General features: G+C 42.8%; 1 protein-coding gene across 3 annotated transcripts in view; it reads right to left on the bottom strand.

The window, feature by feature from the left end:
- CAPN6 (calpain 6) overlaps positions 1–23,522 on the bottom strand; it is a 54,102-nt gene that overhangs the window by 14,338 nt on the left and 16,242 nt on the right. For all 3 annotated transcript variants that reach the window (XM_038122846.1, XM_038122847.1, XM_038122848.1), the window contains 5 exons: positions 9,362–9,493; positions 7,879–8,087; positions 7,324–7,516; positions 2,698–2,891; positions 1,010–1,087 (listed from right to left, as the gene is read on the bottom strand). In XM_038122846.1, coding sequence (XP_037978774.1) covers positions 1,010–1,087; positions 2,698–2,891; positions 7,324–7,516; positions 7,879–8,087; positions 9,362–9,493 — 806 coding nt within the window. The remainder of the gene's footprint in view (positions 1–1,009; positions 1,088–2,697; positions 2,892–7,323; positions 7,517–7,878; positions 8,088–9,361; positions 9,494–23,522) is intronic.

Below are 23,522 nucleotides of genomic sequence, written 5' to 3'. Positions count from 1 at the left end.
TGTGGAAATACTCATGAAACCACAATCACAGAGTTTTAATTCAGAGCAGCACCACTCAGTGTTTGGTCAGATCAGGATCTGTCCTGTTGCATCTCCTAAGCCTAAAGGACTGCTTGAACCTCCCAGGCTGGATTTGATAACACATTTTACAAAGGCCAAAGAGATCACCTGCAATTAAAGCAGGATCTACTCCTCATTATTACAGTCCTTATTCTCACATCTGTCTCTGAGCACAACTCAAACATCTGCCCTCTGGACAGAGCTTTTCTTTAACCCCATCTCACCTGTGCCTGCTAAAGGAATGGGCTGGACTGCAGAGCAACTGAAAACCAGCTTGGCTCTTTGAATTACCATCATGGCCTGGCTTCTTCATGGCCCAGAGCCAAACCCTGCAGCTGCCAGCCCTGACAAAGCCAATAGAATTATTTTCACTCTGAGCCCTGCCAGCTCACATGATGCAATATTGATCATCTCCTGAAGGAGCTGCTGGGCTAAGGATCTAAGCTTTAAGCAAGGTCAAAATTAATAGAGCTCTAGACATTGTATAGAGAATGAACACTTGGAAAACACCAACAAATATCAAAATTCACTGGATGCAACTCTATTTTTAGATGCCTCAGCCATGGCTGACCTACAGACAGGCATAATACTCAGTAAAAAGAGTGTGAAATGCACATGGTACTTTCTCAGATATTTTTGCCCATTTCAAAACTTAACTGGTCTAAACAGTGCTCAATATTGGGCACTGTGTCATGTAAACCAGTACATATTCTCCTGGTTTCTGAGAGATTATCCTAAATATAGGTAATAGATTCTGAGGGCTACTAATTTTGTTCTACTAGTTTTAAATCCATTCTTATTATTCTTCCCTGTCATCCCTTGGGAGTTTGAAAGAAACAGACCTTGGCATAACTTTACCCATCTGTTTTTGAAGCTGTTAAATGGCAGATTAATGACAGTAACTCAGTGTAGCCAGTGTCTCCAAATCCTCCTCGTCACTCCCACTCACCAGAACTCTCCATCATTCTCAACAGTGAGCCCCAAATTCTTGCGCTCAGAATCGCTGACTTTCTTCCACTCTTCAGAACTAAAAGGAAATAATTAAAAAAAAAAAGAGAGAAAAAAAATTGAAAACAATAAAGATTATTAATAACTTAAAATAAAAACCCTCACCTGGAAAAAAATTGCAGTAAAAATCTCTCCTGGTCCATGGTTTTAAAAAGAATATTAGAGTACTGAAAGGGCAGATGATATTGATGAAAGTGTGAGGCTTTCAGGAGGAGTTCTAAAACATTAATTGATTTGAAAGCTACTAAAAAAGAAAGAGATTAATAGGAAATAGGCTCAACTAGAGCAGAACTTTATTGATTTCCTTTGTCACACCCTCCATTAGGACTCTTAAACACTTAAACAGCTGGTTTCCAAGGTCACAGGAGATTGACTCCATTCCCTGAAGGCCCCTCAAATGAAACCTGGTTTTCCTCCTCGGGAGCTTATTGAACGCTTCACTTAGACTAGAGTATTCTCTTTGTCTTTTAATCACCTTAATAAAACAGGCCTGAGGTCTGAGATTTCCCCGGGGGGCCTTTGAGAAGAAACTGCTGGAGCCAGAGCACAGTGTCCAGTTTGCAGAGGAATATTGCAGTGCACAGACCCTTCAGGCACACAGCCCCTGCAGGCACCTGCTGCTGCAGGGGAGCACCGACCCCAAATTCCAGCAGCCTCCTGCTGAAACCCAAAACCCTGCTCCTGGTGGGTTACACCAGACAAACAGAGCCACAGCTCCCCCCTGCCCCTCCAAAAGCACCTGGAAGCTAAAGCTGAAGGAGGCTGGAAGGCGGGATGGAGGCTGCTCACCCTAACAGCCATTTTCTTAACCTAGTTGGAAATTGTCAATTTAATTCTGCTAGACCAAAAGCCATGGGCCACTGTCAGAGTCCTCAGTGCTGGCATGAGTGGCAGCTGTGCCAGGCTACTGGAGAACCCTAGGGGCTTCAGTTAAACAAGACACAGCAGCTCTTTTGTGCATTCTCTGCATCTCACCCAGACCAATCTCTCTGAAAGTAGTAGATTTTTGCTAGCTAAAGCATGGATTATAAGAAATTAATAGGCTGCTGTTAAGAACACTGCAATGTTAAATACTAAATGCTAGCTGGTGAGCCCAGAGCTGAACTGTCACATATTTTTCGTGTATAAATCACCCATGATAGGAGACATCCCCTCCAGCAACCATTTCTCTGGCTGTGGAGCTACCTGCTAAGCCCATGGCTTAGAAAGAAAATTCATTAGAAAGTTATTAGAAAGAAATCACAAATATGGCACTTTTACAGCATTTTTCACCAGTCACTTAAATTATCTACAAGACTTTTACCACACCCAGCAGCTGGAAATGACAGATGAGAAACTGAATCACAGACACACTTGGTGGTGAAGCTGGGAACGAGCCTCATGTTCTTGACTCCTGAGCTATTTTTCTTCCCATGTTCCAGTGGGCCAGAAGAATGATATAAACAGTAAATAAGGTCCAGGGAGCCATGGACACTTCCAGGACATACTCATTTTCTCAGAGGAAAATGGGCAGAAATGGCACAGAGGTTTAGCCATCTGTGAGTATGGGTGTGTCCCACCAGTGTTTACCCACAAATTGCAGTGCCGCAGCACAGCTTCACCCTTTGACACTGGGTTTGCAGCTCTTACCTGTCACTCCAAGCACCGTGCCATTCTTTTTTGCCCCAGGGATTCCTCAGCCTGATCATGAACAGCTTTTCTGCCTTGAAGGAGAACACCAGGCTCTCCCCGAGGCGCAGCTTCCTGATGGCAGTCACGGAGTAGGCATGGCCCACGATCAGCCCCTTCTCTGTCTCTGCTTCACTGGGCCGCCCAGGGGACTCCTTGGGCATGAAAAATGACAATTAAACAAAAAGAACTCTCATCTCTGAGGAACCTGATGTGGCAGCAGCTCTCTGGCCACAGAGAGAAACAGACAACTTTCCCAGGCATTGTTCTGGGAAGGGCTGTGAGAAGATCAGAGAAAAGAATGAGAAATTACAATTACAAAACAATTCTTATCTTCACTTGCTGCACCTGGTGTTGTGAACATGGGGAATGTGTTATGGAGATTTGTTTACAGACCCTTCAGGCACACAGCCCTTGCAGGCTGTGGTTTCTTAATTAGCCAATGGTGATGGTGGTTTAACTAAAGGACCAAAGGGAATAAGAAGTATATTCCCTAGCAAACTAGGGAATAAAAAGTCTGGGTTTCTTAATAAAGAAATTATCAGCCTTCTGAAATACATGGAGTCTATATCAATTATTACCTGGATGGGGACCTGTTGTGCTGACAATCTGACAGCTCCACGTTCAAGGGGAAAGATAAGAAAAATTTGGTTTTCATTCTCTTCCTGAGTGATTTTACTGTACATAATAATAACAGCACTGGGAATCAGAACTAGGAGCTCACTAGTGTGGTGTTGTTAGTGCCAGACAATCCCAGGGCACAGGGGAATCCTGCCTGCTGCAGCCAGTCTGTCTCCTCCTGGCCTCAGAGCTAGAGACAGGGCTGATGGAGAATCAGCCCTCCCAAAATCTTGGCATCTCTACCAAATGGCTCTTCTGGACACTGATGGCTGTGCCCAGACTGTCTGGGGTGTCCTCACCTGGACACTCATGAATTTTGCTGGTGATCCAATGCTTGTTCTTGTGTTGGAATAAATATGATACCCAGGAAGAACTACTGGCAGTGGGTAAAAATGGGAGAGCACAGGCACAAGTAAAAAGGCTTCCAAGCTATTTATGAAGCCTGCCCTGTACCTCACTCACTCCTGGCAGGGCTCTCTTATGTGGCAAAGGGAAGATCTGTAGGATGCTTTGGGAACTGGGTTTGCTCATCATAAACTCCCATAAGAATCCCAGTTTCCAGCAATGATCAGGCTGTCCCTAAACTAACCCTAAACTGTCCTGTTTGATGACCTAGGCCTGATCAGATGCTGATCTAAGAATACATAAACATAGTCGAGCTCTGAAAAAGAGCACAATTTCATTTAGTGCATCCAAATCTCCTGATCTGAATCCAAAAAAGCAGCACCATACAAAGATGTTGGAGTTGTTTTGATGGTCCTGAATCCAGATTCTCCTCACCCTCACTGAATCCAACCAAGCCACCCTTGAGTCTCTCTCCTCTATCACCCATATGGGCTATCACCCACAGGGCCTGGAAACACTCATTCCCTTGGACATCAAGGGAGGAAGATTTGACTTAGTGCAGATCCTTGTGTGTAAACTTGTAATTACTTAATTAATACTCAATCAAGCCTTGGCTGGGGTGGAGAGAGCAAGAGGTATGGCCTCGTGTTGTTACTAATGTAAATATTTAATTATAAATATGTTTTTATCATTGCACATTAATATATTAGTACAAATATATGAATATTTAAATATAAACAAAGACTTACCACAGGTATGAAAAGCACATAATATTTCCTCAGATATTTTTACCCATTTCAAAATTTAACTGGTTTAAACAGACAAGGTCCTTGTCCTAAGGCAAATGTTGCACTGATACAACAGCGCTCAGTCCCCAAAGGTAAGAAATCACATTAAAAAAAAAAAAAGGGTGGGGGGGGAAGGAGAATTCCTATTATTCCTATTAAGTTGGAACTGACAGATGGGCTGGCAACTGTGAGAGTGTCACCAAGGCCTCTGTGCCCTCGCCAACAAGAGCTCCCAGAGAATCAGCTCAAGTGTTCCCCAGCCTGGCTGACATCCCCCTGGCTCTGGGCTCCCTCCAGTGTAACACTTTCACTGGCATTTTCACAACTAAAAGCAAACAAGGAGTCCTTGACAGCACAGGAGTCTGTAACTTCTCCTGCTGCCTTTATCACCCCCCAGGCTTTTCTCACTGCTGGCCTTTCCCACCTCATTCTGAAGATACTTATTTATTTCGTTATTCAAATGAGATGGTGAAGCATCTCCTGTCTGTTCCGATTTCCAAATGGTGATGCTCAGGGCCATTCTGTAATCCAAGGCAAATGATGACATGTTTGTAAGGCAGCAATGAAGCCCCTTGAGTATTAAATATTCTACACCTAGCAAGCTCCACGGGGTGTTTATTGTATCAAAAAGTGACAAATGCAGGCAAACTTAGGAATGGCCTCTCTGTAATAAATGCTTAGAAGCATTTGTGTTTAATTTGGAAGGCAGAAACATAATGCCAGGAATCAGTGGAAGCATTACAACTGCCTAATTAATTGCTTTTTAAAATACAGCTCCCTGTATCCAGGTCAATCACCTCATCAAATTCTTGTTAAGAAACAGAACTGCTCTAGCATTTGGGAGCAGCCCATCATTCTGGAAACAATGTCTGCAGTAACAAATCACACCAGTCTGCTATGCCAGCCTGCTCTGAACAAATCAGATGGAATTCTTTCAAATAAAAATTCAGGCCTTATGAAAAAAAAAGGTAAAACAAAACCCAAAGACCTTGAAGCTTTTGTTTCTGAGCTGTTTCCTGATGTTGCTGGAAGGGACAGGCCCTGTTCTATCCCAGGGTAAAGTTTGTGTCCCAGAAGGTACCAGGTGTATGGAATTCAGGGCACCCCCGACGTGGGAAATGACTGGCATCTGACCCCATTGATTCAGAAGGCTGAACAACTGCTTTATTAAAACTACCTATATCACATTAATACTATATTATAACTGTACTAAAGAGATACTGTACTATATTAAAGAGATACTAAAGAACACTAAAGAAAAACCCGTGACTGTCTGAGACAGCCAGGACACAGCTTTGAGCCAATTGGCCAAGGAATCAAAACAATCCTCAGTAGAATCCAACTGACAAATCACTTCAGGTAAACAATCTTCCTAACACATTCCACATGTGCAAAAACAACAGGAGCACACAATAGAGATAAGAATTGTTTTCTCTTCTCCTCTGTGCTTCTCACTGCCTTCCCAGGAAAAATCCTGTGTGGATTTGGGAAAGCTTGTGCCTACTGCTTTCTGTGAAGAGAGCTGAGGCCACACCAGGTGCTCCTCTTTGGTGCCAGGCCCTGATACAGGACACTGCATGGCCAGGGCCAGATCAGGTAACATTCTCAGGAACCTCCAAAACCAGCTGATTTTCTGCTGTTCTTGACAATTCCACGACTCTCTTCATATTTGCAAGAATTTCTGAATGAATCATCTTCATTCACAGACAGGAAAATTAAAGCAAAATGTTTAAGTGATTGAAGTAAGATCAGCCTTAGCTAAGGCCTTAAACTGAAGCAGGGGCTGTGGTTGGAAGATGCTGAAGTGCACTTAGATGCCAACCCTGCAGCTCTTAGAAAATGATCCCTTTTCTGTGGGCTGCTGGATTAATGGTTCACAATAAATGATTTTAAAAATCATTTAAAAGCAATCTTTTAGGAAATATTCAGGTGTCGTTGCAGTTTGTTAGCCCTTCACATATGATAACAGCTTTGGACAAGGTGAAGATTTCAGCACTATCCAGCCAGGGCCTGACATTGCAGACTTACAATGGAGTTTCTTACAATTAACAATGGAGTTAGTTACAATTAACAATGGAGTTAATTACTCCTCCTTACAGAAGGAGAGTTCAGTCCAGCTGTCAATGGTTTGCCTCCTGTGGCCAGGGGCTGGACCGTGGGTGCTTTGTGAAGCCCAGAGCATCCTTTGGGAGCTGTCATTCATCCATCTTCTAGCACAGGACTGGAGAGGGGTAAATCTTCCTCGGAAACCATCCCCTCTCTACTGGCTAAGGGAACTTCAGGGCCATGGGCTCCTAATGCAGGCACTGAGTTACCTGAGCCCCCCATGAGCCAGCAGAGGCAAGGTCTGCAGATTAATGCCAGTGGGGAGATTATTCAATATATTGACTATATTGAATATATTCAATATCTAATAGTATTACCTGAATAACCAGGTGAGCTCAGCCTTTCAGCTCAGCTCCACTGTTACTCTGGGCTGCACTGACACAACCAAAGTCAAGAAGTCTCAGCAGCTCTGTGCCAGAACTGTTTTCTCTAAAGAGATTTGTCTAAGAAATAAAGCAGTTGAATGCTGCTATCTGCTCTGTAAACTAAGCCAATTCACAACTGTGACCATTCAGAAAAAAGAATTTCAGACACACTGTGAAGTGGCAGCACAAGCAGTTGTGATTGTATTTAGTGGCTCCTGGAGTTGGAAGCACTTGCTAGATTTCTCCTTACAAAGCTTTTCCAAACATGCAAAGGAAGGACAAAGTCAATATCCTAATAATGGTATTTCTTTCAGAATATTTTCACTGAAATAAACCATTAAAATCCATCTCTCTGTACTCACTGAAATGGAGCAGCTGATGAACCCTCCTCTTTTATACACTTTCATCAAGTCTTCAAACAGCTTCATCTGCTCAGAAATAACCTCACCATATTTGCCCTCTTCCAAATTAATGGATTCTGCCACTGCTCCAGTGAAATCCACCAGGGCTTCTGCAGCACAGCCTCCATCCAGGGCTTGGTAGGATCCAGCCAGCCTGGGGGCGACACAGAACATTCTCAGTTTACAGGGGGCTGGAACAAGTGCTCTAATTTGGCTTGAATGTAGGGAACATGTTTGTGTCTCACCAAGGGGAAAACAGAACAGAACAAAACAGCCTGAGCAAACTGCAGATAAATCTTCCCTGGTTTCTAGGATCCTTAAGGATTTGGGCTGCTGAAGTAGACAGTATTGCAGTCATATATGATTTTAACAGAGATTAAAGAAGGAGTTTTCAGTCTTTTTTAGGTTCTCTACCAGCAGCAAAACTAAAACCTATGGGAAGTCTGACAGAATTGAAAGACAAATCAGACAAAGGGACAACACTGAGGAGTACAAGGACAACAAACCAGCTCGTACTTAGCATAAGCTTTCTCCAGCAAAGCACTCCAGAATTCATTTCTCACGTTGGAACGGCAGTAGATGAGCTCCCCATTCTCTGTTGGCAGCAGATCATCCACCACCACCTCTGTCCACTCTCCAAAGCGCCAGAAGCGGAAACGGAAAATCCCAGCGTATTTCCTTGGGTTTTTGGGGTCCCACTCCTGCTCATTATAGTCCGGAATCACCTGAGAAACCATGGAAGGGTGTGAAAAACGCCAAATCTCTTGGTTTTAGAATTTTAAAAGTTTAATAGCAATAAAATGGTTATAAAAATAGTAATATAATTAGAGTAATAAAAATGTGAACAATTGGGATTAGGACAATGCGAGACAATAAAAACAAAGAGTTACGGACGGTCCGGGTACCTCTTTCTGGGCAAAATAAGCCCAAAAAAGGACACAGGTTAACAGAGGATTAACCCTTAAAAGCAACAGCCTGTTGCATATTCATACAGAATCACAAAATCACAGAATAATGAGGTTGGAAGAGACCTCTAAGATCATCAAGTCCAACCTATGCTCTAGCACCTCAACTAGACTATAGCACCAAGTGCCATGTCCAGTCTTTTTTTTAAACACATCCACAGATGGTGATTCTACCACCTCTCTGGGAAGACAATTCCAGTATTTTATTATTCTTTCAGTGAAAAATTTTTTCCTTATATCCAATCTGTACCTTCCCTGACATAGCTTGAGACTGTGTCCTTGTGTTCTGTCACTTGCTGCCCAGTGGAAGAGACCGACCCCACCTGTCTACAACCTCCCTTCAGGAAGTTGTGGAGAGCAACAAGGTCACCTCTAAGCCTCCTCTTCTCCAGGCTAAACAACCCCAGCTCCTTCCAACGTTCCTCACAGGGCTTGTTCCAAGCCCCTCACCAGCCTTGTTGCCCTCATACATCTCATCCATGATGCATAAATTCCATTCAAACAAAGGATTCTGTCTGGTCAATGTCAGCTTCTTCCTCTGAATCCTGAGGCGTCTTCAGGGCTGAGCGAGGTGGGAAGAAGTTTCTTCTGATAATGGAGCAATAAATTCTTTTTCTCTGAAAGATTTAGGTGTCCTGTGGCTGCTATCTGGCACAAGTACCTCATTCCTTTCTTTAAAAAAATATCCCACATACATAGTTTCTATTTTAACATTATGTTATAACCTAAAACTATATTTAAGACACTACTTAAGAAAATTAATACAGCATAACTTTCTAACATAACACATATAATATTTATTTTAATATTTGCGAAAAGCCAATCATAAAATAGGCATTTTTCACAAAGGGGAAGTTCACCAACTGCACTGTGCTGAGGTTTATTGCCAGGGCAGGCTGCCCTGGAACATGTTAAAGAAAGGGAAGATTTGAATCCAGCATAATTCACCCCTTGTTAGTCCTAGGGAGAAAAACAACCAAGGTTAGCTTGGTTTATTCACTTTATTTCCTGCACCACACACACCAATCACCCACCTGCTGCCAGAGGCTTTTCCTCAAAGCCAGGCAGGAGCACGCAGCCACAAACCAGCAGTTGCCCAGCTTGCCCTGGTGGAAGTCGTGGGAGCTCATTCCATCCACAAGCAGGTGGGGGTCTTCACAGAGGTCCTGGCAAAGCAAAGCAGAGATTGCTGGAGACTCCACTCCCAAAATGATCACAGCATCCTTCCAGTCAAGAAAAGCAGCAGGAATTGATGCTGCTGGCACCTGAGCTCTGAGCTTCTCCTTGTCAAGCCTCTAAAGGGGGGGATGCTGCCTTAAGATTTTAGCCTTTAAATTTTTCAAATCCTGTGCTACAACAGTGGATAACTCTACACTTCAAATAAAGTGTTAACTACTGTCTTCACACTTTGGTCAGATAAAACAATTCCTCTGGGCCTCTGAACCCAAGGACAGCCTACAGCCTCAGGCCCTGAAAAGTATAAGCAAAAGTGAACTATGGGGGGAGTAAAGTGGGGCAATGTGACTTCATTACCTGAAGCTGTAATTGGGGAATGAACCTCTGATATGCAAATGGACCAAACTCATATCTGCCCAAAGAACTCGTGACCATCATCCATATTGGGTGTAGCCTCTGCAAGGCTCCTGCACTGCCCAAGGCGTGCCTGTTAAAGGCCTTTCATAAATACCCACTTTATTATTTAACTTTGTCTGGCCTCTGTTCTAGGTAGCCACTCCAAGGCATCATCTTCACTGCCATTCCTTGGTCTGACACACTGGAAACCCTCCTTCACCAACAGCCTGGGTGACTGCAGTGACCCCAACCCCTCAGCACCACAGCAGGAGGAGAACACCACTTTGTGAAGCACACTTTTCATTCTCTGGGTCTCATAACTCTCATGGCTCTGGCTCCTGTTAGAATTATTTGTCCCTCCTTTCCTGGCTCCATCTCTATCCACATGCAGATTCCCACCAGAGCATGGCTGGATCTTCCTGGGATGTCTCCCTGCTCCTCCCTGGATTACCCCTTGCACTAAAGGGAGAACTTCTCAGTTTCATGGACCATGGGAAAGCCACAGGGGTGCATTTTGCAGCAGTGATGTGTTTGTCCCCACAAAATCCTTGGCAGAGGTGTCCTGCTGAATGGAGAGGGAACCTCCCACCAACACTTCATCCCTAACTGGTGTGGAACCTGCAGGGCTCAACCCAGTGACTACTCCTGACACTCTCCTGTCAGTCACTGCTCTTCCTGACTGAGAAGATGGCAGAGCAGGCAGTGGCAGGAAGTTCTGCTCTTTCACAGTTTAATAACCCTAAATTTCAACACTGTGGAGATGATCCTATGTCCAAGCATTAGAAATGCAGAATAAATAACTCCATCTCATCTCAAAATAGCAGGAGACCCCAGATTTCCTGCAGTCTGTCCTGTCTGCATCAGCAGCAGAGGAAGAAGCTGTGCTCCTCACCTGTGCATTCTCTCTGCCCTTTGGTAATTAAAGATGATGATCCCAAAACAGCAGGAGTGCAACCCAAGCATGGCTACAGACCACAAGCCTCTCTGATGTGACTCTGACAAGTCAGAGCCAGATGAACTCATTTCCAGAGGAAAGAACCACCTCAGTGCTCAGCTGATGGTTTCAAAACCTGGGATGGTTTAGCTGATGGCACCTGAAATCAGCTCACAGCATGGAATTCATAGAGCTGCAGCCGTTCTCCTTAAGGAAATTATCTTTTTGGCATGAGGCTTTTCTCATTAAATAACAGCTGACATTTTAAATGCCTTTTGGGAAACAAGCAACTGATCATTGCATGACACCGCTCTCCTGTCAGGAATTCTCACATCTCTGCACTTAGAGAAAATTCAAAGCTTATTAAGAGACCTTAACAAAAATCTGAGTAACAAAATGGTGCCCAGGAGGAAAACTGACCACAAGATGCTCATCAGCATCATGGACAGATTCATTCAGCCTCCCTGGATGCTCTGACATGGAATGGCATTTCAGACATGTACATCCACCTAGCTGCAGGGGTGGACATCAGTTGGCCACTTGGCTTTCGTGGTGGTAGCACACATCCCACATCCACGTGGGCCAGATTCAATTTTATATCCCATTTCCTGGCATCTCTGGCATTAATAATTTCTAGTTTGTTTTTCCTTTCAAAATGTGATTTTGTTGGAATAATAAATGAGGGATAAATGGAGCCATTGGGGTTAAAACTGTCCAAACTTTTCTGTCACTAGTGGATGCCAAAACTTTAATTAGTTTTAGAAAGAAATTAAGCACTGCTGTGTATTACAAAGATCTTATTTGGTTTGTTTTGATAAAAATAACCACATTAAGCTGCCATTTTTTAATTGAAGTGTGTCTTGCATCTCACAAAGTCCTCAGAGGAAAAAACAGAGCAGCATGTGCCAACTGCCAAAATTTATGGATGAGATCAGCTCATCCTGAGTGCTGGGGTCCAAAGCAAACAAGGAACAGCAGAGCTCAGAAACAGAACCTCCCTGCTTGCACCAGAGCCACCAAATTCTCCAGGATCCTACCTGATAAACCCTTTCTGATTAAACCACCTACGAGCCCTGGAGTTCAGCGTAGGAAAATGCCACCAATTCTGTTTCTTTTGTCATTAACCCTCTTGTCATTAAAACAGCTTCTGTGGTGACTGTCACTGTGTGGCTCAGATGAGACACAATAACACTGAGGCACAGCCTCGAGCTCATTTCAGCTCTTTACTCTCTTCTGGGCTTTATGATTTTCACCACTTATGCCATATAGTAAGTTCTTAGGAATACTTTTATCTATCGAATCCACAATTCCCACAACACAGGTTAGAAATGTGCTATTTCAATATATTATTCTGCAGTCCTTGTGAGGATCTTTAAGCGTTTTTTGTTGCCCCAAGCACGTAAAAAATAGAAATTAAAAAGAATATATATAAAAAATGTAAAAAAAAATTCTGTAATGCTCCCAGCAGTTAGGATATATAATGTTCCCAATTTAGGATAGTTGAGGATCAAGCCAGTTACTATCAGAGGAATTACAAGGAGGAGACACTGACAGGAGATGTGATCCAGGCACTTCAGGAGTCCCCATCCCTTCTCTCTCTTGCTGCCAAAGCACCCAAGCATGGGGGCTGTGAGTTCCACCAGAACCTCCTCCTTTGCAAACTCAATGGTTTAACCCCAATCCTTTTTCTCAGGATCATCTTGCATCATCTGTGCTGTGAAGGAGAGAAATATCTGCCCATTTCCAAGGAAACGTTTAAAGGCAGTTACAGGATCCTACTGCACACCATTAATGCCTGGCTATCTCTGATACAGCACCACAATAAAAGCAGTTGTTGCAGTATTTGTGCCTGCAGGGAGCATCCCAAATGCAGAGCTCTCACACATGTACCCAATGAAATAAACACCATCTGCAGAGCCCTAATTGGGCTGGGCACAGTCTGGAAGTGAGGTTGGAGGTTTCAGGGCCTCGTGGTTCTGCTGAAAGCCCCGATGCCCTCATTGTCCTGTCAGGCTTTCATTTGCATGACAGAAGTCTGGTTGTGTCATCTCCCATCCTTGCTGTGTAGTTGAAATATCTGACATTCAGACACTGATGTGAGGAATAAAGTGGCTCACAAACCCCTTTTTCCTGATTTTAAATGGTCCCTTCATTTGTAACAGAGCAACCTGGTCAACTGGCTTGCAATTCTATCCCAGTCTGGATCCTACAGAATTCCCATACCTGCCTTCCTAGCCCCTCATCCAAGCAGTAATGAAAATTCTGATGGGGAAGATTCCTGTAGGACTCCAGCAACACAACTTGAGAGTACTCCAAGTGATTTATTTCAGCACCAGCTGTGCATCCCCATGAAGGAGTTCTGCAAAACAATGTGAACCATGGGAGACAAGATGCCCATTTCACTGGAGCCATGGAATGATTTGTGTGTTGTTCTGCCACAATTCCCTAAAATCTAAAAAAAAAAAAATTAAAAAAGAAAGGATGAGTTTTATTTGAGACCAGATGCACCACTGAAAGTATAGCAGGTAACTGATTGTGCACTGATATATGCATTGACTCTTGGAGTAATTTAGCTAAAGGAGAAAATTCCCCTTAGCTCTGAACATGCATCTCCTGGTGTGAGTATTACCAATATTCATGAATGAAAAGTTATGCAGTATTGGTTAGAAATAGAGAGAAAGACATTTGGAGGGGTTAATTATTTAGCTGTGTGTCTTCACAGGTGTTAGCTGAAGCTGCATTGTAAAAAATATTATTTCTTGGATGATGTCAGATGTCCAAGAAAAGGGAAAGATGTTTTTTTTTAACAGATTAGGGTCTGTCAACTATCTCAGAGACAGACCCTAATTATTCTGAGATTATAAAAAGTCTATATAACAGAGATTATATAGAGATTCAGTCAAGGCAAGAAGACAGAAGAGCAGTAATTGTTTGCAACTAAGATTTTCAAAGGTTTCTGTAGTATTTAGAGCTTCCTTTCTCCAGTACCCTTTAAAGAACCCAGCCCTAGCATGACAAATAATCCACCTTTGTTTGCACACGAGGCCTCTGGAGGCAGGCACTATCAGACTGATCTACTTAAGCGCAGTCACCATTCTCTTAAACTCTTTAAAGCAGGTTATTTCTGTCAGAGCTGAGAATTGTTTCCATTTTCTTCCCTTCTCCCACCCTCACATCATCCTGAGACAACTCCTGTAGAGGCAGTGTAGGGAGCAGGGGCAAAGGCAATTCCTTCTGAACATGGATGGAAATATTCAGCCTTGGCTGCAGCTGACACTGAACCAACCTCATCTAAAGGAAGGCAGCAAAGACAGCACCCTGTGGTCATGGAGCTGAAGAGGTAAATGGGGTTGTCCATCCTGTAATAAACCCCATCTGTGCTGGCATGGTCACAGCAGCCCTCCCCAGAGCAGGCTGTGTGCCAAAGCATTTGCAGTTAGCCCCAAGAAGCAAAAGGACCAAGCCTAACTGCACTGGATACTCCAGTGCGTGCAAAAAGACTTTTAAATCTTGTTGTGGCTGAAAAAAATCTGCCTGTGGAGTGGAAAAAGAGAAGTGACCCCACAGGAGGCAGTTCTCAGAGAAATCTCCATCCAAAAAAACCCAGGGTCAGATGTGACCCGACTGAAACAGCCCTTGCTGAGATCAGGAGGGGACTTTGGGCAGTGCTGTTACACCCTGCAAACCCCCAAAAGGCTGGTTTGGCCCCTGGTTTCTGTCTCTACACCCTGAGCTCAGGAATGTGCAATTCCTCTGAAAACTCTGTGCCCGTCATCCAGCAGCACCAGTTCCTGAAAGTGAGATAATGCCCAGTGCTGCTTCAAGAGAAACTGAGCAGCCCAGGAGCAGGGGGAAGGGCATGCCAGAGCTCCAGCCTTGTGTGAAAGAAAACTCAGCTATTTGGGGATTGAGAAATGCTTCTTCCCCCTCCTCCCTCTCTGCTAAATCCTGTTACAAAACCAAATGCATCACAGACATTTTTATAGTGTTCTTTTTTCCCTTTTCCAGTTTGGGGCTAGTGGTGACTAATACTCAGTCCATGGGTTTCAGCCTTGCCCTGCCTGTGGGACACGTGTGTTTGGGGAGGATCTGAATCAATGTTTTGGAAGAAAAACCCCCCAAAATTGGAATTGGGCAACATGGTGTGTATCTTGGCTGCCTGTGGGTTTCACCTGACCCCTGGAGCAGCACAGCTGCTCTCTCCACAATGCTGACAGGGCTGGGCAGGGCTCAGTGATGGGCCCTGGGGCTGACCTTTTCCTGAACCTCCTAACAAAGCTTTTGCTGAAGCTCTGCCAGTCCTCTGCCACTGCAGCCCAGAAATCCCTCCAGACTCCAGTGAAAGACTTTCTGCTCTCCCAGAGCCCTCAGACAAGGACAAACCATCTCAAATCACCTCTTGTTGCACTATTTGAGTTTGTGCTGCTAGAAAACTCCAGCACATCAGTAACACCTCTAGAGAAAAGCTGCCTTGTTTGAGAACACTTTGATTTTCACTGAATTTACCAGAACACAGCCTTTGCCTCCTGCCTTTTCCCCTTGGACCTATTCCCTTCTCTACACTGGTACCACAATTTGTGTGACTTTTCCTCATCAGCAGCAGTCAGAGATGCCATTCTTAGGACAGGATTCACTTCAGGCAACATCAGATTCTCTCAGCCAGATGTCCAAACTCCCCTGGAAGCAGAGCTCAGGTCCTTTCAAAGGGCAGTGCACAGACAGGTTACCCTGCCACTGCCATGGTGCTGTGACACTGGAGAGAGCCCCGTGTCTCTACTGATCATATAAACCAATAGTTCAGAGCAATTCCAACCCCTATGAGACTTGATTTGCAATTATTCCAAAGCTACAACAACTGTGACATAATGGGGGGGGGGGGGATTTAATCAAAGTCCCAATTTAATTAGTTAAAAATGTATATGTGTAAACTCCCTGGAAAAAGTGATAATTTTCCATCCTAAAGGGACCATTTTAGGATCACTAATTTGAAGTTTTCCTGCAAAATGCTTTTACAAGGATTTACTCTGATTTTGAGGTGTTGATGCTCCATGAAAAAACAGGTAGATGTAGTAGTAACATTTAAAAGAAAATCTGAATGTAGCCATGCACCAAAGCAGGGGAAATGTTTTTGTATTAAATGCAATTAAAGAGGATGGTCAGGGACAAAGCCAGTCCTTGGAGCAACTCCCTGACATCATTTCCTAAACACCCTAACGTGGCTGAGGTCAGACATGGGCTGTGAGGCCACTCATCAGACTCAAAGGCCACCCACTGTTCAGCTCCAGCTTTTTATTGCTTCCTCAAAACATGTTTGTCCATCAAATTCTTGGATGACTTTCCTCAGATGGGGAATAAAAACAATAAGAAAAGGAGGTTGGAAAAAGTCACACACATTTTTTCACAGCACTGACATATTCAGCACTGGAGCAGTGTGGAATAAACTATTCCCAGGTCAGTACTCCTGACTGTCCAGCTCTGCCTGGGGAGGAAAATATTTGTTTGCCTGATAAAGAACATCATTTTGGCTCAGAGGCCATGATCTTGTCCAGTCTGACCTTCTGCTGTGTCTCAGGGGGCTGGCAACTGATGCAGATGGAATTCTCCATCACTGCCTTTTCTGAGGAAGGGAATTTGCTGTTTACGAAAGAGTATCAGGCAGATTTCAGCAAAGTCACATTTATTTTTTTATTACGTTGAGCGTTCTGTGGCAAAACTAAAGTCAAGTTATCTAAACATTGTCTGGAGTGAAAATTCAGATTAATCTGAGAGATGATTTGTTTTTCCTGAAAGGAGATATTTCTCCCTTACCCAATGGCAATGCAGACTACAAAGATTAAAAAGCATAAGTCTAAACACCACATAAAAGAGCATAAACCCCTATAGCAACAAGTTCCTCCTTTCCACATCCCTTTTCCAGTAGGGTTTGTTTCAGCCTAGATTCCACTATCTACCATTTATCTCAGACACTTAAGGATAAAAATCCTTTATCCTCTTCTCCCAGACTCCTCATCTTTTTCAGACTGCACCTTGAGGTGCTCTCCCCCTTATTTGCTCCAAGCAAAAATGTGTGAATGCCTGGGATAACAGTTCAAGGCCTCTCCTATTACTGTGTCTGAGGTTACCATTTATTGCCGTGGGTCTTTAGGGCAGTCAGGACTTGGTGAAGGGAAGAAGAGATTTTGACTCCATTTCAGAAGGCTGGTTTATTATATTATGATATATATTACATTAAAAAAGACCACACTATAACTATACTACAAAGAACAGAGAGAAAAATTCATCAGAAGGCAAGAAGAATGAATAACAAAGTTCTGTGACTCCTACAGAGTCCAAGAGCTGCTGCCTCCTGGATTGGCCACCAAGTAGAAACATCCCACACTGACCAATGGAGGAAGCACCTGCTGCATTCCACAGCAGCAGATCACAAATTGTTCACACTTGAAGCTGAGGCCCTTCAGCTTCTCAGGAGAAGAAAATCCTAGCAAAGGGATTTTCACAAAATATCACAACCACATTATGCAGTGACACCTTGCACAGAAACCTTTGGAACTGTGATTTGCCCAACACCATTCTGGACTAGATGCTTGCTTCATAACATAAAAAGAGGAACTGTAAAATGACATAAAGCCCTGAGCATAAGACACAAGCTTCTCAGACAGTAAGCTGTATCAAATTTTGGATTTTGAATTGGTTTTTAATAGAAATTTTGTTTTAGGCAGCACAGCACAACTTTGCTGAGCCTGTGAAGGGCAGAGTCTATGGAAAGTCTCTATCCCAACATGACACATACCAGACTTTAAATTCTAGTCTGGACATCCTTTCTGGCAAAGATCAGCCTTAGAACATGTAAACCAGAGTATTTTTCTTTCAGGAAGATAGAGAGTTCAAATTCTAAGCTGTAAAAATATTGCCTCAAAAGTGACACAGCAGCATTCATTTTACTCCTGAATACTGAAAGCACTTTTATGACTCAGCCAAATCAGTGTATCACAGAATCATAAATTCACAGTAACTACCAGGAAGGCTTTTATTTACACATCTTGAAGACAAACAGCAGCTTCTATCTCTAAAACATCTTTTTAAACTTTGTTTTGGAAAGATTTTCATTTAGCAATAAAGTTATCAGCATGTGAGATAAGTTTCTTCAGTTTTGAGTGGTGACACTGAAAAACCCACATCAGTGACTTCCAAAGAAAGGTTAAGCAAAATCACAGTTGCTGTATCTGCCAGGCAATCAAGCCCATGCTTTTCCCTCTATGTAGATGATTTTGTCTTGCACAGATGGCTATTAGAGTACTGAAATGAGTAAAATATGTTTGGATAACATGCTGTTATACAAAGTGATCTTGAGGATTTCTTGTTTCCAGCCCCAAGAGAATTTCCAGGATAAACCAATCTGAATATGCTTTAATGTTTTTACAAACTCTGCCTGTCACTTTGGATATTATTATTGTGCAACTTAAATGCTCAAACCATTGAAGAGCCAGAGGAACCTGGATGCTTTAATCACTTAAGGACTTGTGAAAATGTGGAGCTCTATCACTGTTTGAATAGTCAGTAAGTTTCCTAGCACCCTTAATGATCATTAATTTTGGATTCTCTTCTGCTTCAACCCAAAACAAAGACTAGAGCAGATTCAGTCAGACAGATCCATGGACAAGAGCCTTTAGCTGCCTGGGAGGACTCGCCTGTCAGGGCGTAGTCAGAATATTTACTTGGTCATGATTTTATCCCAGTTGAAGCACAGTGAGTTTCATCTTTGTGATTAAATTGTTCAGACATTTAAGAGACTTTTTGCTTGCAAAGACAGAGTAAGAAACTTTTTTCCTTATTTATATCATGCTGTTTCTTTCCATAGCTCTTTCACTCCTTGAGCTAATTTTTGATTTTGCCCATGTGATATAAATAAACTGAGTTGAATTCACCACTCCATTTCAGACAAATTTTTCTTTTAAACACTAACATCAGTGGCATCACTGAAGAATTACCCTCCTGATTTACCAGCTTAGAAATCTTTAGAATCCAAATAATCTCCCTCTGTTTTGCAATGACTACTGGTAGCCACAGGAATATTCACAGTGCCCAACCTCACAGCACTTCCCAGAGAACACCAAGTGTTTGATTTGGAATTATGGATTTGAAGCCACATTCTGGGTAAAACAAAAGGGATCCAGACCTCCAGTTCCTATAGTGTGTTCAAAGCACCACAAAATTTCCTCTAAAGATGAAGATTCTCTACGAATATCCAGGAATTGCTGTGAGAACTTCATCATCTTTATTTAATCAGGGACTAACAGCTAAAGTGAAGTCAGTGAAAAACCTAAGGAAACATTTCTTAAGTCTCAGAAGACAGGAGAAGGGCCTGTTTCTAATAATGCTGAGGTTTGTCAGTGTTGCTTTTCCCTTGTCTTACAACATAAGTATTTACAGTTCAGCCATTATGTTCATTGGGGGCGATGTTGGTTTTTAATTTTTTGCAGATTTCGGAATGTCTGCACAAGTAGCTGAACCTGGTGTCCCTGTGTCTTCCAAGCACACCCTCCCTCTCAGGGTCTGCAGTTTGCACTCCACCCAAATGCAGAGCTGCAGGGCAGGTTCTCAGCTGTAAATCAGCCTCACTTCAGCTAAACCAAGGGCTGATGGTGCTTTATAGGTGCCAGTCCCCTCAATCCACCTCTGTCCCCAGGCAGATACAGGTTTGGTTTGGTTCATGAGACATTTGCATTTTAGGGGAATAAATGTGCTCATTAAGACCAGGAAGGAGAAATGCCATGGTTGGATTACATCTGAAATATTTGGATTGAATTGGAGTTATTCCTCTTACAGTGCAGACACCAGCTGTTTGACCAGCTAGGTCACGTGCCCAAATGTGAAAAGCAGCTTTTAGGCAACTGTCACTTCTGGGGAGTTTTGTTTGTGGAGAGCAGAGTCAGAGGGTGAGGGAGGAGAGGCCAGAGGATGAGGTGCTGCATTCACATCTCCATTTAGGGAGGAAAATCAGATGTCCAAGGCTTAAATGCCCTTATCTGAAGGGAGGAGGAAACAGATAGCAGTGGTCATGCACAGCAAATGCAGCTCTGCACAAAAATGGATTATCAATAGTTATCCTACTGACCCAGGGAGAGAAAAATCTTGAATTTTTGTCTTTTATCAGTCCCACAAGTGCTTCCTTAGAGCTCCTGTGGTAAACTTGCAGCAGCAATAAAACCCCAAACATGCACGCCAAAGCTCAGCCCACAGGTGGATCGCTGCTAAATGAGATTGAATTTTTTACTCACCATCACAGGACTGAAGATTTAGTATAGTCTCAGGCAAAAAACCAGCCCAAATGTGATAATTATTCAGTGTATCAGACTAGAAAGTGCTGTCTCCAGACAAACATCAGACCTCAATGCGCTTTGTACTGCACAGACACCCTTTATTAAGCAGACCTTGGGGAGCCACTTGTGCACCTCCCAGGCTCGGGAAGGGTCACCTGAAGCAGGAGTGCCCAGATGGCTCCTGGACAGCTCCAGACACAGATTCCATTTCCTGATGCACATGAGGAGCTCAAGGTGGCCTCTGCCACCCCCAACGCTGGCCAAAGCTCAGTGTAAGAATGGAATAATTGTAAGATAACACTTGCTCTTAACAAAAGTGTCTTTTCCTGAGGAACAACATTTTATTTCCTGAAAGCTGGAAAAAAATGCAAATTCAAAATAGTTTATTTAGCCTTTGTGATTAAGTTAGAAACATTGCCACATACAGGCAAGAAAGCAGTTCTAAAAGGTTCTTTCAGCTGTGAAGGATTTTTAAAAGCTTCTTTTTAGCCAAGAAAACATACATATTTATTTAATCTTTAAATAGAATTAATCTTGAAGGAAACATACATTGGATCACAGGAACACAGCATGAAATTCAAACAAATTACTCTGCAAATCGAAGGCAGAATGGCTCACTAAACCTCAAATTCCAGCTCATCCCAAATACCCTTTTAAATATGGAAATAACATGACAAAAGCATGAAGCTCTTCACACAGAAGGCATTTTTTGGATGTGGATGCTTTCCACTCTTGCTGAAGAGTGTTGACAGAACAATACCTCAATTTCCTTTGCAACTGGCATGTTTAGGCTGTAATTTTTGCTTCAGAGAAGTCAGACATTTAATTATTTTGGAAGACTAAATCAATGAACTAACAATTACTGTAAGAAGACTTATGCTAGCTGGGGATATGATCCTCAGGCTTTTTGTTTTACAGTCTCAGAATAAATTTTACCATGTCATTCTTGCCATCACCACATCGCCTGAGGACAAACAGAAACTGTTTGAGAAACCAATTTTCATCTAATGACAACTGAACCAACTAAATAAAACCTGACATTTTAAACTTTAAAGAAACATTCAGAGCCTTGGAGCTGTACTGTTTGTGCTCTAGAAATGACATTGAGGTCGTTTAATATTTTTTTTTTCTTTAGAGGAAACAACCACAACAACATAAGAAAGCGTTCATCCAATCTGAGGGAGGGAAATACAAACTGGAAAAAGTGCCAAGAGAGAAGATAACAGAACACTGGCATCTGGAGAGCTGTCTGCTTGGCAAGCATGCATGTCATTTACAAATGTTTGCCTTTAATTATAGTCCTGCAAGACTTGGATGAATAATCCCACTGAGCGAGCTGCCACTTTCCAAATGCTGCCACTTCATCCTATGGAAATAAAGGGCGGCCACTGAGGGGTTTTTGCTTCCTGTCAGGATGCAGCCAGCAATAAAGGCACGACTAAAACCAAAGAATTTTCTGACATGACATCAGGAGTGGGATTGGGCCATCAAATTGATGTCATATGGGGTCCACTCAGTCACCAGACTGTACTGGAGAGGTCAGACCTGCAGGCTTTATGGTGCCTTGCTCAGCTCTTCTTCTGGGCAAGCCCCATCTTAACAAGATTTTCCAGGCAAAATAAAAATAAAATGATGGAATTCGTAGAATAAGGGTGAGCAACAGCTCAATTCTGGGAACATTTCGGCAATTCCAGAAAGAAACATGTCACAACTTCCCCAGATGAAAACACTGAGGACAGAATATTATGGGAGGAATGTTCTATCCAGTCAGAAACCAAGATGGAGATATGCCAAAGTGTTTTCATGATGCCTCCCATACTCAGCCTGTTGGGGGACAGACAAGGTGGCAAACAGAACACAGTGAGATTCCCAGAGCTTTGAAAGGAGCCAGGGACCAAAAACCCTGATATTAATATTGAGGTGTACCAGCATAAATCACTAGTGGGACTAAAAGTGAATTAAACTATGCTTATAAGTTTCTATTGTTTAGAAAAGGACACTTTCTTAAAATAACATCCCCAAGAGAACAAAACAGTATCTGTTTCAGTCTCAATAGAGCTTCTTAAATTAAACACTCATCTCAAAAAAAGTGAGGCCCTCCCAAGTTCTGGAGCACTGTGTGCTGCCATGTTTTCATTTTTCAAATTAACACACAGGATCTCTTCAGGGTGTGAAGCACTCTGCCAGAGCTGGGCATCGCCACCCTGCTGCAGAAAGGCGAGGAGAGACAAAATCCTAGAACAGTGTGGAATTCCTGATCCTGCTTCTGGTGGACCTTCACAGACACAGAAATGGAATTTTATCAGGTTCTCAGGGTTTCTGGTCCAGAGGCACAGCACACTGCACCCACCCTGTTAGGGTTCAGGAGCACATAGTCACAGAATGATTATATGCAGGTGCTTTTATTGAAGAGCTCTGGGCGTCAGGGGTACAGACCCAAATCTGACTCCGACATGTGCAGTTATGATATTTTATGAAAATCCTTTTGTTAGGATTTTCTTCTCTTGAGAAGCTGAGGGGTTCAGGAATAAAATGTAAACAATAACTATTTGTTACTGTGGAATGCAATAAGTGCATTGTTGATTGGTCCATGTTAAGTGTTTTTACTGAATAACCAATCAAAGATGCAGCTGGTTCAGACTGTCTGGTTAGTTATAAGACTTTGTTATTTATTTCATTTTATTTTCATTTTGGTTTTTGATAAATATATTTTGGGGTTTTTTTTAGTATCATTTTAGTTTAACATTTTAAATATAATATATATCATAATATAATAAACCAGCCTTCTGAAACATAGAGTCAAGATTTCACGTCTCTCATCCTTGTCCTGGCTGCCATGAATGCCACAGACATGGGTTCAGGATGAACATGTTTTTATATTCTATCATTCTATAACTTACATATTCATTATTAAACTCACATTGTTCTATTGTATACATTGATTTCATCCAAGCATGGGTTTCTCGTGATCCCCCTCAAACCCTTGAACATAGTTTCTCATGATTCCTCTTACGATTAAACAATAATTATATCTAATTACTAAGCAATCACCACACCATTTATCATATACTGACTACACAGGTGCAGTTTCACATGATCCAGCAAACACAAGGCCTAACACTTTCCCAGGGCCTCCTAAGCCCAAGTTTCTTTCTAACTGCCTGGAATATACCATGATTTTAGAAACATTTTATCCCTATACTATCAACCTCAGCCTGGATGGGGCCTGCAGACCTCAGCCTGGAAATGGGACCTGGACAAGGCTCCCACAGCTGGACATCAGCCCCAAGAGCGGAATCCCAGCCCCTGCCAGCAATAACTGCTGGGAGGGACTCAGGGAATTAAGAGATCCCTCCCTGTTTGTTTGGC

The sequence above is a fragment of the Motacilla alba genome, chromosome 4A, assembly GCF_015832195.1.
Source record: "Motacilla alba alba isolate MOTALB_02 chromosome 4A, Motacilla_alba_V1.0_pri, whole genome shotgun sequence".
Classification (NCBI taxonomy): domain Eukaryota; kingdom Metazoa; phylum Chordata; class Aves; order Passeriformes; family Motacillidae; genus Motacilla; species Motacilla alba.
Note: the sequence above shows the minus strand (reverse complement) of the source record. Positions and strands in the feature narration are given on the sequence as shown.